The sequence below is a fragment of the Hydractinia symbiolongicarpus genome, chromosome 12 (assembly GCF_029227915.1).
Source record: "Hydractinia symbiolongicarpus strain clone_291-10 chromosome 12, HSymV2.1, whole genome shotgun sequence".
NCBI lineage: Eukaryota > Metazoa > Cnidaria > Hydrozoa > Anthoathecata > Hydractiniidae > Hydractinia > Hydractinia symbiolongicarpus.
Genome location: NC_079886.1, coordinates 18,998,506 through 19,010,604, shown reverse-complemented (window position 1 = coordinate 19,010,604; position 12,099 = coordinate 18,998,506). Strand labels below are relative to the sequence as shown.

Sequence of the window (12,099 nt, the reverse complement as noted above, 5' to 3'; positions counted from 1 at the left end):
GATTTTCACGAAGCGAATTGAACGGCGAATTCGACGACGAATTGCATCTGAGCATGCGCAGTTCGATGCAAAATCAAAACAAACATAACATGGGCTAAAATCTCGCCGCGCTTTTTGATTGGCTAATTCTATTGTTCTCTGCTCGCGTGATTATTATCGGAGAAAGCCCTTTTCATTCCGAATATCCCAGCGAGTGGTTTCACTCACCCTAACAAACATTAGTATTCTACAAAGTTTTTACCAGAGTCAGATTTGGCCAAGCCTGGTAAACAACTCACGGATAAAATAAAATGCCTCCGAAGCGATTAGTTACATTGTTCAATTTAAACTCGGGGTTCCCGCTGAGTCATTCGTTCGCGTCTAAGCTTTTGTTTGAGAGAAACTCATTTTATCAACTCGAAGAAGAAAGCTTAGTTAACTAGGCTAATGGTCAACCTGACAGTTCTAAATATTGTTTATTTCTGTAGAATAAATTATCGCAAATTATGGCAATAGTCATCGATGCTGGAAGTTATCTCTGTAAAGCAGGTTTCGGTGGTGAAGTTACGCCGAACGTTACCTTTCCTGCTGTTGTTGGCCGTCTGCGTTATCCTGAAGTTATGATAGGTCCAATTAAAGATGTTTATGTGGGAGAAGAAGCTCATTGTAAACGTGGTATATTGCATTCAAAGTATCCTATTGAACATGGTATGATCAGAAATTGGGATGATATGGAAGCTGTAAGAGTAATTTTATTAGAACAGGAATTGTGACAAAAACGCTGTGATTGTGTATTTACATTTTATAACTTACATTAAGTCATCATTTTTCGACACTAAGCCTCTCTATTCGTGTTTTGGCCTAAATAAATGTGTTTTATAAACATAGATACTTGATGTATATACATCATGTGTAGAATGGGAGTGAAAGGAAACAAGATTGCCATAAAACAAAAACTGCGTACTCAAGGTGTAATCTCTATAATAACACAGAGACTGTGCGTGTGTCTGTCTGTCTGTCATTTCGCAAAATAAAATAATATTGAACGATCGTTTTTGCTATGATGGGGTAACAATTGGTTGTAAATTATGTTGTTATTTGAGGTATCGTTGCTGAAAGTTATATTTCTATTTAAATATGTTACACTTGCAACACTATAATGGTGGTGTATGCGCTTTACTTGATTTATAACATACCTATACCTGATCGTGTGGCCAGTTCATGCCTGTTATTAAACCGCTCCACAGAGTGTTCAACGCAGGGTCACACCTTTACTTGTGGCTTAACCGGGCGGTTCGATGCAGGGTTTCCCACCTTCTATTTTGTAATACCTGTATACGTCTGTGTGCCTGTCTGTGACGCAAAAGAATACTGCAAGTAGCAAGACACACGCGATGAGGTATTAAAAAGACGAGCGAACCCATGGATTTTTCCAAGAGCCACCGACTATCTTTAATAATAGCCGTATTCAATCTGTTTGTGCACGAAGTAAACATTGTGATACGGAAACACGGAATATGCAATGCATAAAGGACGGGCAACACCGTGGGTTTTTTCACAGGTAACAACTAGTCCTGCAAGGAGACCGAAATGCGATATAAAGGATGGGCAAGCCCATGCATTTTTATGGGATAACAACTAGTCTCATTAATAAAAGCTGTATCCTGTCTGTCTGTGTGTCTGTAAAAGCTGCGTTCTGTTACGGATTTTTTCATGGGCCACCGTAAAATTAATTTAGACGTGTCAGATCATCTAGGTAAAATGTGGAACAAAGAAGAATATTCAGTTCATGTTAGAAATATATAAAAACATTTTATTTCAGTGGGTTGAACTTTCACATTTTTACTGACAGATTTATAAGATATAGTATCACAGATTTGAGGATTAAAAAACTATTTTTTTCAGCTTTGGCAGCATACGTTCTACAACGAGCTTTCTGTGAAGCCGGAAGAGCACTCTATTCTTCTTACTGAAGCACCTTTAAATACAACAGTAAACAGGGAGAAAATCACACAAGTAAGTTACATATTGCCTGATGTTTTGATGTCAAAATGCACAATATAAATGCAACGGTATATCTTTTTATTACTTTTCGGCTACATACTGTAGCCATGGTAACGTATTCAGATTCATAAAACTACATTAAAATCGTGAACAAGAATTCTAATTAGTTAGGTATAATGGAGAAACCATTACGTTTCTGTTAGAAGAAAATTTACCCCATTGAATAGTAAGACTCCTTTATTTCTAGAATGTAATGGCACTTTTATTAAGTCAGTCATTAACATCAGTCATTGGAGTCAGTGTCTTATGCTTAGTAACAGATTTCACGTTTAACGGCACAATTTATATCTGCGAACGTAACATTCCTAACTTGTTAAAAAAAGTTTTCAAAGTTTTTCATAATTAATCATTTAGCTTTATAAACAATATATTTAAGATACGCGAAGTGTGTTACCATTTAAGGAACTTTAATTTACTGAAAGAAAGACCGATTTAGATTTATGACCGGCCATAAAACGTTTAAAAACAGAGCACCTCCAAATAAATTCAAGAGATTTTGTATTACCTTGAATTCCAATTCGTAGATGCTATATCCAAGGTTTTGGATTTAAAACTTAACGATAATTAGGAATACACCTTTTCCAAATTTTATAACTTATAATAATTATGACGTCATCAAAAATTTTATAATGGTTCTATCCCCTTTAAATAAGGATATTTAGATAGAATATCAAATTATCATGACAAAACTAAAGTTTTTGGAGCAATATAATATTCAGGTTGGACTTTAATAATAATTATTTAAAAAACGAGGCTGTTCTTAGAAAGCTCGGCCATATGAAGGGTTTGACCGTAACTTTCAGCTGCCAATTAAGAAACAGAAATATTTACGAAATTAGGTAATTTGTTCTACATTTTGATAGATAATTTTAGGATGGCATAGGTCTATTGTATTTGTTTATTTTCTCAAATTACTCACACCAAGTACTACATGTAAATAGGGAAAATAAATAAATGAATGAACGTTGTGAGCTGCTACCACACAGAAAAATTCATAAGCGATGCTCCTCCTTCTCCTATGAAACTGTCGCTTACTATGGACCTGCAAACGGATATGCCATTAACGCCATCATAAATATCCAGCATAGATAATTATTTGACATAATCTGTATAACACAATCTTTTTATGTCATTTAGATCATGTTTGAAAAGTTCAATGTAAAGGCTTTGTATGTTGCCAATCAAGCTGTGCTATCTTTACTTGCTTCCAATTCAACAACGGGAACTGTTTTAGATTGTGGTGCTGGTTTGTCAACCAGTGTTGCCATACATGAAGGGAAACCCATTAGATCTTCCACACGCCAAACCCGTCTGACTGGCCGTGCCCTTACTCACTATTTGTGGAGATTTCTGTTAGATAATCATATTATTGCAGGTCAAGTATTTTATATGGTACGCGAAATAAAAGAAAAACTCACTTACATTGCGCTGGATTACGAAGAAGAATTAAAAAAGTCTACCGCCAATAAAGATTTAGAACGTAGTTTTGAACTACCTGATGGTTAAATGATAAAAATCAACGAAATGCGTTTTAAATGTCCAGAAGCCTTGTTTAAACCATCTCTTATAGAAATGAATTGTTCAGGTTTGTTTGAAGGGCTTGTAGAAGGGCTTGTCGAAAGGGATTGTCCAGGTATCCATGAATTGGTAAACAATACCATATCGGATAGTGATGCTGGTATTCGTGACCAGCTTTATAGCAATGTTGTTCTATCAGGGGGCACAACAATGTGTCCAGGTTTCGGTGAACGGTTAAAGAAGGAACTATCTACGCTTGCATCTTCAAATAAAGTCAATGTGGCAGCCTCACCAGGACAGTATGGCGCATGGAGTGGAGGATCAATTTTTACTAAGCGCTCTGATTTTGCCAGTCTGTGCATTTCTATGTCAGAATACCAGGAGCATGGGGCAACTATTGTGCATAGCAAATGCGCTTAAGCTTCTCAATTTGTGCTTACGGTGGCAATTTATCCTATTTCAACAGGAATGTTGTGTTTCCATAGCAAACTGCACAAATAGAATTAACCTGACGGAATAGGTTGCGGTAATGATTTTTAATTTCATCAGAAGCTTCAAAATCAAAACGGTGAATGGCTCAGTGAGAAACTTAGTCGGGATATTGTCAAATACGAGATCCTTCAACACAATATTGTAACTATCATCGACCGCTTCTGTAAAAAGTTCTGTTAGTCGACTTCATGTCACCTAGAAGAAACCAAAAACCGCATAAAGAATTTCCGGCAGATAACATTCAATTTACATTTAACACCCTATTTATTTTACAAAAGTATGTGTTATATAAAAATCTTACCAAGATTCTCCACAAATTTTTCAATTACAAAGCTTACCAAACCCATTCGCAAATCAACTGAATAATTCTGCCTAGGTGATAAGTTGAAGCCATGCCATTCTGCAGCAATGAATTGATAAGTGATTTCGTGTAGTTCTACGCTTGTAAAATTTATATTACTAATCGTATCTGTTGTGAGATGTAAACTGTTTGGAGTGAATATAGTTACGTAACAGGCCCATGTTAGATTCCATAAATTTTAAAAGTTCTTCTTTATCGATTTCATAATTATCATCTTTTATAATGTTTAAAACAATCTAAAAAAAACGCACCGCGGAACTGGGAATTTTTTTCATCGATACAGCCTTTTTCGAGCCTGTAGAAGAGGAATTTTGTATTAAATAAAGAAGTTCTTAAAAATAATGTGTTCAGTCATAAAGATAATTTTCATTTAAAAAATTAGTACATGTAATCGCACGTTTACGAGTGCAATTAGGAAATAATCGAACAAGTATGTTTTTTTTGCTGTTATTTTAAATTTAAATTTTTAAATTTAAAAAGCAATAAGTTCCTCCATAAGTTCCCAAAATTCGTCATCGACATGAATACGAACTATGGGGTGCTGTCAACGTTGTTGTCAAGTACCGCGATACCCGATATTGAATCATGTGGTCAAGTACTGTCCTGAAAACCAGGAAGGAATTATTTCACATTCGTCGTACAGTCCTTGAATCTCGTTTTTAAAGGTCAATAAAATTACTACTTTGGTAATCATTTATCCTTTTTTCAAGAGATTCGTAATTACGAAACGTCTACAAAATCTCAATCACAAGCGCAACTGGTAAAATGATGTTTTTGTTCTATACGGCTTTAGCCGGCATAATTTTAAAATGGGCTTCTTTTTTTGTCGCCGTTTTTGCTATTGAGACTAGTGAAGCACGGAAGGGTACCTAGTCTAGCGTAGCGGTACGTTAATTATTAGTTTTTGGAGTGTTAATAACAGAACTACCCTGTTGAACGGTACAGAAGGTACAAAAACCTATTATTTTTACAAATAAATCATTTTGAATTAATATTTTAATTTTAGTTGGTTTTGCCAGTTTCAACAAGCTACAATGGTCGTTTGTTATTTTTTTCGTGATCTAAAATTTTATAAAGCTAGATTGTAGTGCCTTGTGGTTATGAGTTCGCTTCGTAATCACAAGGTCCGTGGTTCGGTCCACAGCGCGGGCATGTTTAAAGTGTCTTTACTACAATTACGGGTCAACCCATGCCATGCGAGGGAAATTGGGTAGGTAATGCCGGTGTATACTCACATTTCGAACACAGGATCCACATTGATAACAGTGTTTTTAACACTGAAGTGGCTATACCCTGTATAAATATTCGGAATAATAATAATAATTTGTATTTTCTTCCAAAGAGTTTTACCAGGCTAAAATTCTTTTCATTTAGTTTTCAAAAAAGTGGTGTTTACAAACTTGAACTTATTTTTCCACTTTCATATTTTTCTTTTTCCGTCCCGTATAGGACTGTAATAAATCAGTAATACGCCGTAGAACTTCCTGTTGAAACGGCTGGTTTATTAATGTTAGACTGAGTATGAGCACTTTCCTGCCGTAATTATGATATGGATATCGTTGAGCGCCTAACACAACCCTCAGGATAAGTTCACGGGACAAACAGCATTTTTTCTAAATAGGGAAACCAAATTTTTTAAATATGGGGAACCGTATCTTTTACATGTCACACTGAATAGGGAGAACCGAATTTTTTAAATAGGCCGGCTATTTTAACTATGGGAACCGTATTTTTTATATTGGGGGGTGACCGAATTTTTTAAAAGAAAAAATAGAAATGCGACGCTTAGGTTATAAGTCATTGCGTAAAACCACGGGGGAAGGGCATATTTTTTACTGCAGCAGCAAATATTTTTAAAGAGAAAATAAAAATCTTTCAAAGAAAACTGGAAATTAAAAAAGGTTGCGAAGCATTGTCGCATGTTGCAAGCAAAATTTACTAATAATATTAAGTAAATTTATAAGAAGAAAATTCCCACTTACCACCCATAAAAGGTCAATAAATAAATTAATGGACAAATTTTCTTCCTTGTAAGAGAATTGTGCAAACAAATTTAAATTTTGTCAAAAGAACATCGAGTTTGTAAAATTAATTTGAGCATAAAAGATATGTGTGTTTTATGCATTATTTGATACTGCAAACTATATATTTATTTTATTTCAAAAATTTGCAAATTTGGACATTTATTCTGTCTTTCGCATCTGGCAAACGGAAAATCGAGAAATAACAGGAGAGATAAAGAAAGTGGGTACAAAGCCAACTTTTTGGAATTTTTATAGACAAAATAATAACCTAACTTTTTGGGAAAAAATATGAAATTTTAAGTACTATATGATTATTAGAACAGGTTTTATTGTAAGTTTGAAGATTTTTTAATTTTTATACATTAGCCTTTTTGAATGTTTGCTTTTTTCGCGGTAAGCCCTTCTGGCTCTAATAACTGTGTGGCAAGCAGAAGGATGTGGGATGTGGGAGCTTGCTGCAAAGAGGTCTTTTTAAGCCCATTTCTTTCTACGAAAACATTGTTGAGGCTTTAAACAATTATCAAGTGTAGATGAATAACTTCTCATGGACATATGTTGCATAAAGTCGTAATGATACCTTTGTGTGAAGAAACAGACTGAAAAGGACCTCACCTCACCTAGATTTTCACATATCTCATCATCATCATCATCATCATTCTCGGCTTAACGTCCGTTTCCCATGCTAGCATGGGTTGGACGGGGTATATTAATGACCCTCTTCCAATCTGATCTAGACTGTGTTAGATCTAAACTCAACTTCCTCTGTTTCAAGTCTGTCCTTATAACCTCCTGCTCTTATATTGGCAATAAATTAAGAAAAACAGATGGAGCTCATTGCAAACTAAGATATTATGTGCCTAAGGATATCCTACTTTCAATTTACCATGCATTTTTTTCTTCTCATATTTCTTATAGTCCGCAAGTGTGGGGTCTCACTTCAAAGTCGTGTAGAATTTTTCGCTTACAAAAAATGAAATGGAGAGGGTCATTAATATACCCCGTCCAACCCATGCTAGCATAGAAAACGGACGTTAAGTCGAGAATAATGATGATATGATGATGATGAAAAAGCTGCTCTTCGAATCATTACTTTTTCTAATTTTAACTCACCATCAAATCCTATTTTTCTTAATCTTAATATTCTTACTCTTTCAGATCTTATAAAATTTCTCAACATTATTTTAACTTTAATATTATAAATCTGCATTCTCCAGGTAATATTTGGGATATTTTTAAATTGGTCTGCCATTCATCTAATCATTCGACAAGAAGTAAATCCATTAAACTTCTAGCTAGACCTTCTGTTAGGACTACCTCATTTGGTCTCAAATCTATCCGTTACCAATCTATTATTAATTGGAACAATATCCTACAACACTTTCACCAATATGACCTAGCCTCTCTTGTTAACATGTATTTATTATCATATAGAACAAAGAGTAAGACAATATCACTGACCCCGTAAATATAGCTGAAGGTGTTGGGTTATACAAGAAAGATTGCATATGAGTATTGGATGAAAGTATTATTGAGCAAGGAAGAATATTAGAAAGCAAGAGAAGCTGTTGGATTTCATTAAAAAGTCTTATAGAAAACAAAAGGTTAGTGGGTTTTAATAATTATCATCTCTCACTCTAAAACAACTAAAAAAAATCTGCAAATCTTATATTCTGGATTGCTATAACACTAATCTCTCCACTGCATAAAAAAGATTTTACTAAAAAATTTTTTTTTTGTAGTGTCATACTGCTTATTGCAATCGTTTGATCTTATATAGGTGGCCATCACCTACATTAGTATTTATACTATCTGATGGTCTCCCCGTAGGTATTTATTTAATGTAATATATACAGTTATCTCACACGGAATAAATACTACTACTAGCACCCATATCTTTTTGTCTGACATGCACTTGTTAAAGCAAAAAGGGCTTACCCTGAGAAATGCAAACGTTAAAAAAGCTCATGGTTTTTACAGCAAAGCAATATTCCTGAGAAAAGGTGCAGGACAACTTAAGAGAAAACGTAGTTAATTGAGGCCCTTATAATAATAATAAATGTATATTTATAGTGGCAGTGTCCAGAATAATCTTTCAGCTTTTACACAGGTTTCAGATTTTTTCTACTGGGAGCCACTGAGGGGTATATATATATATATAAAGTAATTCTTGTTAAAATAGGCTTTTTAGAGTAGGAAATAGTATATATAGTTTTTTTTGGTGTCAGCAATCATAAAAATTCTTAAAAGTGCTATTTAAAAACAGTTTTCCTCAATCTTCCCTAAAAAGTATTTTTAGCTTCCTAATACTCGTGTTATAATGCTTTCGTTTTGTGCAATTTTTTCGTGCTAGTGCAGAAAAAATGTGAAAAATCAACAGGCCATAAAATGTAGCCTTTATTTATGAAAAGTCAAATTGCAGTTGGTTTACCTACTATATTATGTAGCTAACATTCAAGATCATGTTTAAAGTGCCTCCATTGGTTCACATTTTTATTTCAAATTGATACTCACAAACTTGCCAATACTTTACCATATATAACATATCTTCTTTTAGAATAAAGAAATTAACGTGAAAACTAGGATAACAAGTAGATGACATGCCATTAAGAACATTGGCCAGGTTAGTATTCTCCCACCCTTGCTTTTTTATTGCATTCTTTTTTCACATTATAAATTAATGGACTTTGTTTAGATTCTTGGCAAATGAGGAATTAGTGGGCAGGGTATGTATTTCAAGTATATTGTGTCTTTTCTTCATTAATCTCTTGTGTGTTTTTGACCTTATTTTTATTTCCAAGTTATTGTTATTTGCATAAGTTATTTAACACAATCATTATGGTTTCATGTATTGTAAACCTTACACCTGCCTTTGGTAACACTTTCTTATTTAAAGGTTTTATATTTTGAGGATTAAATCAGTTATTGGTCATATGCTATAGTAAAGTCACCTATGAATTAGGGTCGTCTGTTCGTCTGCCCATATGTCACAACTTTTCTCTCAATCTGATCATTTTTCACATTTCAAATATAGCTAAAAATATGATTTTTATCACATTAAAAAAGTTGACGTCCGCACTTTTATGAAAACAATTAAATAAGACCACAGGTCTCAGATTTTGCAAAAAATTAGAACAAAATTTAAGCCAAAATAAGAACAACCTGAGACTAAATTTTTAAATAAAAGAATCTAGACAGATATTAACTTCCTTGCAATTTTCACTCAAGGTTGCTGAAAGTTATTTTTGCTCGTGATCATTTCTTCTTTCACCTAACATAACTGCAAAATATAAAATTCTGATTGGTGTGATTGTCCATGATCATAAATATAGAGCAGCCAAAAGTAAACACACAAAACAAAAAGTTTTAGACAGCGTTGAAAATAAAATCATATACATATATATTATTCGTGGTTAGGCAGTATTCTAGTAGTCCAGGATCAGCACATCAAGTTATCATTTTATGTAAATTTTAATCATTTTTTATTATTGTCAAATTTGTATCTATCTAATTCTTTGCACATTGCCTTAAAAAAACATAAAAGTCCTAATAAAAGACCTATTAAATACTGCAACTTTGATATTATTTTTGCAACTGGTTAACCAATATAAATTTTACTTTAAAATACTAGTTCTTTATACCAAAACAAAGAGTGATCAAGGATTTTTTTTAGTTGGCAAACAGTTACGTGATTCGTCGTCTTGCTGAACTTACACATCAAACTTACATCAAAGCTACACATGCTGGTGAGTAATTTTGTTGAGCATTGCTTGCCATGCCTTCTCAAAATTTCCCTCTTCTTGTCAATTTTGAAAAGTCCTCTGAAAACTCCTCAAATCTCCTGCAAAAGTAGAGTTTTTAAAATTTAGAAATGCTACATAGTTACATTTGTTCTTCACTTGTAGCGTTACCTTTCTCAACTTCTTTAAAAAAAAATGAAAAATGTGCTCAAAAATGCTCCTTTTGTTTGAAAATTGCGCTAATTTTCCCCACAAAAATATTGAAAATCTTTAAATCTCCTCAAATTTGACTTTATTGAAAGAGTGGCAACGCTCCGGTTTTCTCCTAACTTTTGTCCGAGTTGGTCCTTTGTTTATTCCACTTAGATGAATAAATCAGGAAAAATGACTTAGCATGCAGGGTTGCTACTACCCCTGGAAGGTCCTTGAAACTCTGAAGAGTTAAAGAAAAACTTGGCTGTTTTTAGTTTTCATGCTATTAAAGCTGTTCACCATATTTTTTTGCCATGGAAATTTCTGCTTTTGTCGAACCAACTGACTCTTTTAAAATAATTCCGAATTTGCTTTTAAAAAGAAGTGAAAAGTAACTGATTCTGGCCATGCTTTAAAAACATCAGGGAATTTATTTCTAAGGTTTGGCTAAGAACCCTGACAGATAATTTATGGGACAAAATATGTAACAGTTACTGAATTAATTTATGCGATGAAAAAATCAAAATCAAAAAGATGGACATAAAAAAAAAAATGGTGAAATCCAAAATTTTATGTGGAAAAAATTTTGCCAAATCTCTGAATTTCTCTAGAATGAAAGTCAGTGGTCTTCCCTAAATTGTTGTTCTGTAAAAAATTTTGAGTTTTACGCTCTTCTTCTTTCCCTTCATCAGTTCGTTTTTGTATTATGTATCACGCCCTTCCGCTCCTAACAATTGATACCCTGCCATTATGATACCATTATGAAAAACTTTATGCAAAGTTATTATGAGAGCTTGAAAAGCCTGACCCTATTTTCTTGACTGTTATCAGAAATTAAAAAATATCCACCTAACAACACACTCTAGTAGAGAATGTGTTCTTCAATATTCAGGCTGGAAGCTAGAAGTGATGTCAGGAAAAGCAACTGGGCCAACAGTAGACCCCCAGTTTATTGTTTCAGCCTTAAGAATATCTGGTAACTGCGGTTAAAAACGTGTCCTATTGGTAAAATGTCAAGAAATGTAGCTTTAGTATACTTGTTTTGATCTTGGTAAAATTTTACACTATTCCAAACTACCAAAACATTTTCTTTTAAATTACTTGCACTTTAGGTCAAAAATCCTTGGACAAATTTACTACAACAAAAGAGGCTCAACAACAAATGCATAATCGAGGTCAGCACTCCTCATCAATGATGGCCACCCGAGTATTGAGGCGATTTTTAGACAATTTGAGGAAAGAAATCGAGAAAAAGAATCGAAGATGATAGGAGCGTGCACATTTTAAAGGGAGATTTGTATATCGCCACAGAAGGAGAGGGTATAATGACATCATAGGAGAAGAGTTTATCTTCAAGAAGACTTTGTTATCGATCATAAAATTATTGTATTTGGATAGTTTTTTTCACTAAATGGCTTCAATCGAGCTTCTTATTTCCTTGTATTTTTTTAGTGGAAAATAAAATCATCGCTTTTCTTGAAAAGTGAACAAGAAGCAACTTGAATCATCACGCTTTTGTTTGCGATTTTTGTAAAAGCAAAATTGTGAGAGAATAAAATTGCTGTATATTTCGATTGAGTTTATACCGTACCTATATTTTCCGATATTTCTGTTGCATGACAGTGTGAATAGGATCCTACAGCAATTTTAGAATTAAATTGTTAGAATTTAAATCAAAAGTTAAAAATTGTTATTTTACAGAACAGATTTGTGCAAAGCCTACATGTCTTTT

At 33.6% G+C, this 12,099-nt stretch overlaps 1 protein-coding gene and 1 pseudogene across 2 annotated transcripts; both read left to right on the top strand.

Moving 5' to 3' along the window:
- Positions 1–582: 582 nt before the first annotated feature.
- LOC130621348 (uncharacterized) lies at positions 583–4,629 on the top strand (annotated as a pseudogene).
- A 3,224-nt stretch (positions 4,630–7,853) lies between these two features.
- On the top strand, positions 7,854–12,089 carry LOC130621836 (uncharacterized). Of its 2 annotated transcripts, XM_057437188.1 has the most exons (6): positions 7,854–8,039; positions 8,178–8,261; positions 8,993–9,058; positions 9,131–9,161; positions 10,109–10,181; positions 11,480–12,089. In XM_057437188.1, exons 3-6 carry the CDS (start codon positions 9,036–9,038, stop codon positions 11,632–11,634), a joined length of 282 nt encoding a protein of 93 aa, XP_057293171.1. In that variant the 5' UTR covers positions 7,854–8,039; positions 8,178–8,261; positions 8,993–9,035; the 3' UTR covers positions 11,635–12,089. The 2 variants fall into 2 exon arrangements, with proteins under 2 accessions (XP_057293171.1, XP_057293170.1); XM_057437187.1 differs by lacking the exon at positions 8,178–8,261 and having other exon boundaries at positions 7,855–8,039.
- The last annotated feature ends 10 nt before the right edge of the window (positions 12,090–12,099 follow it).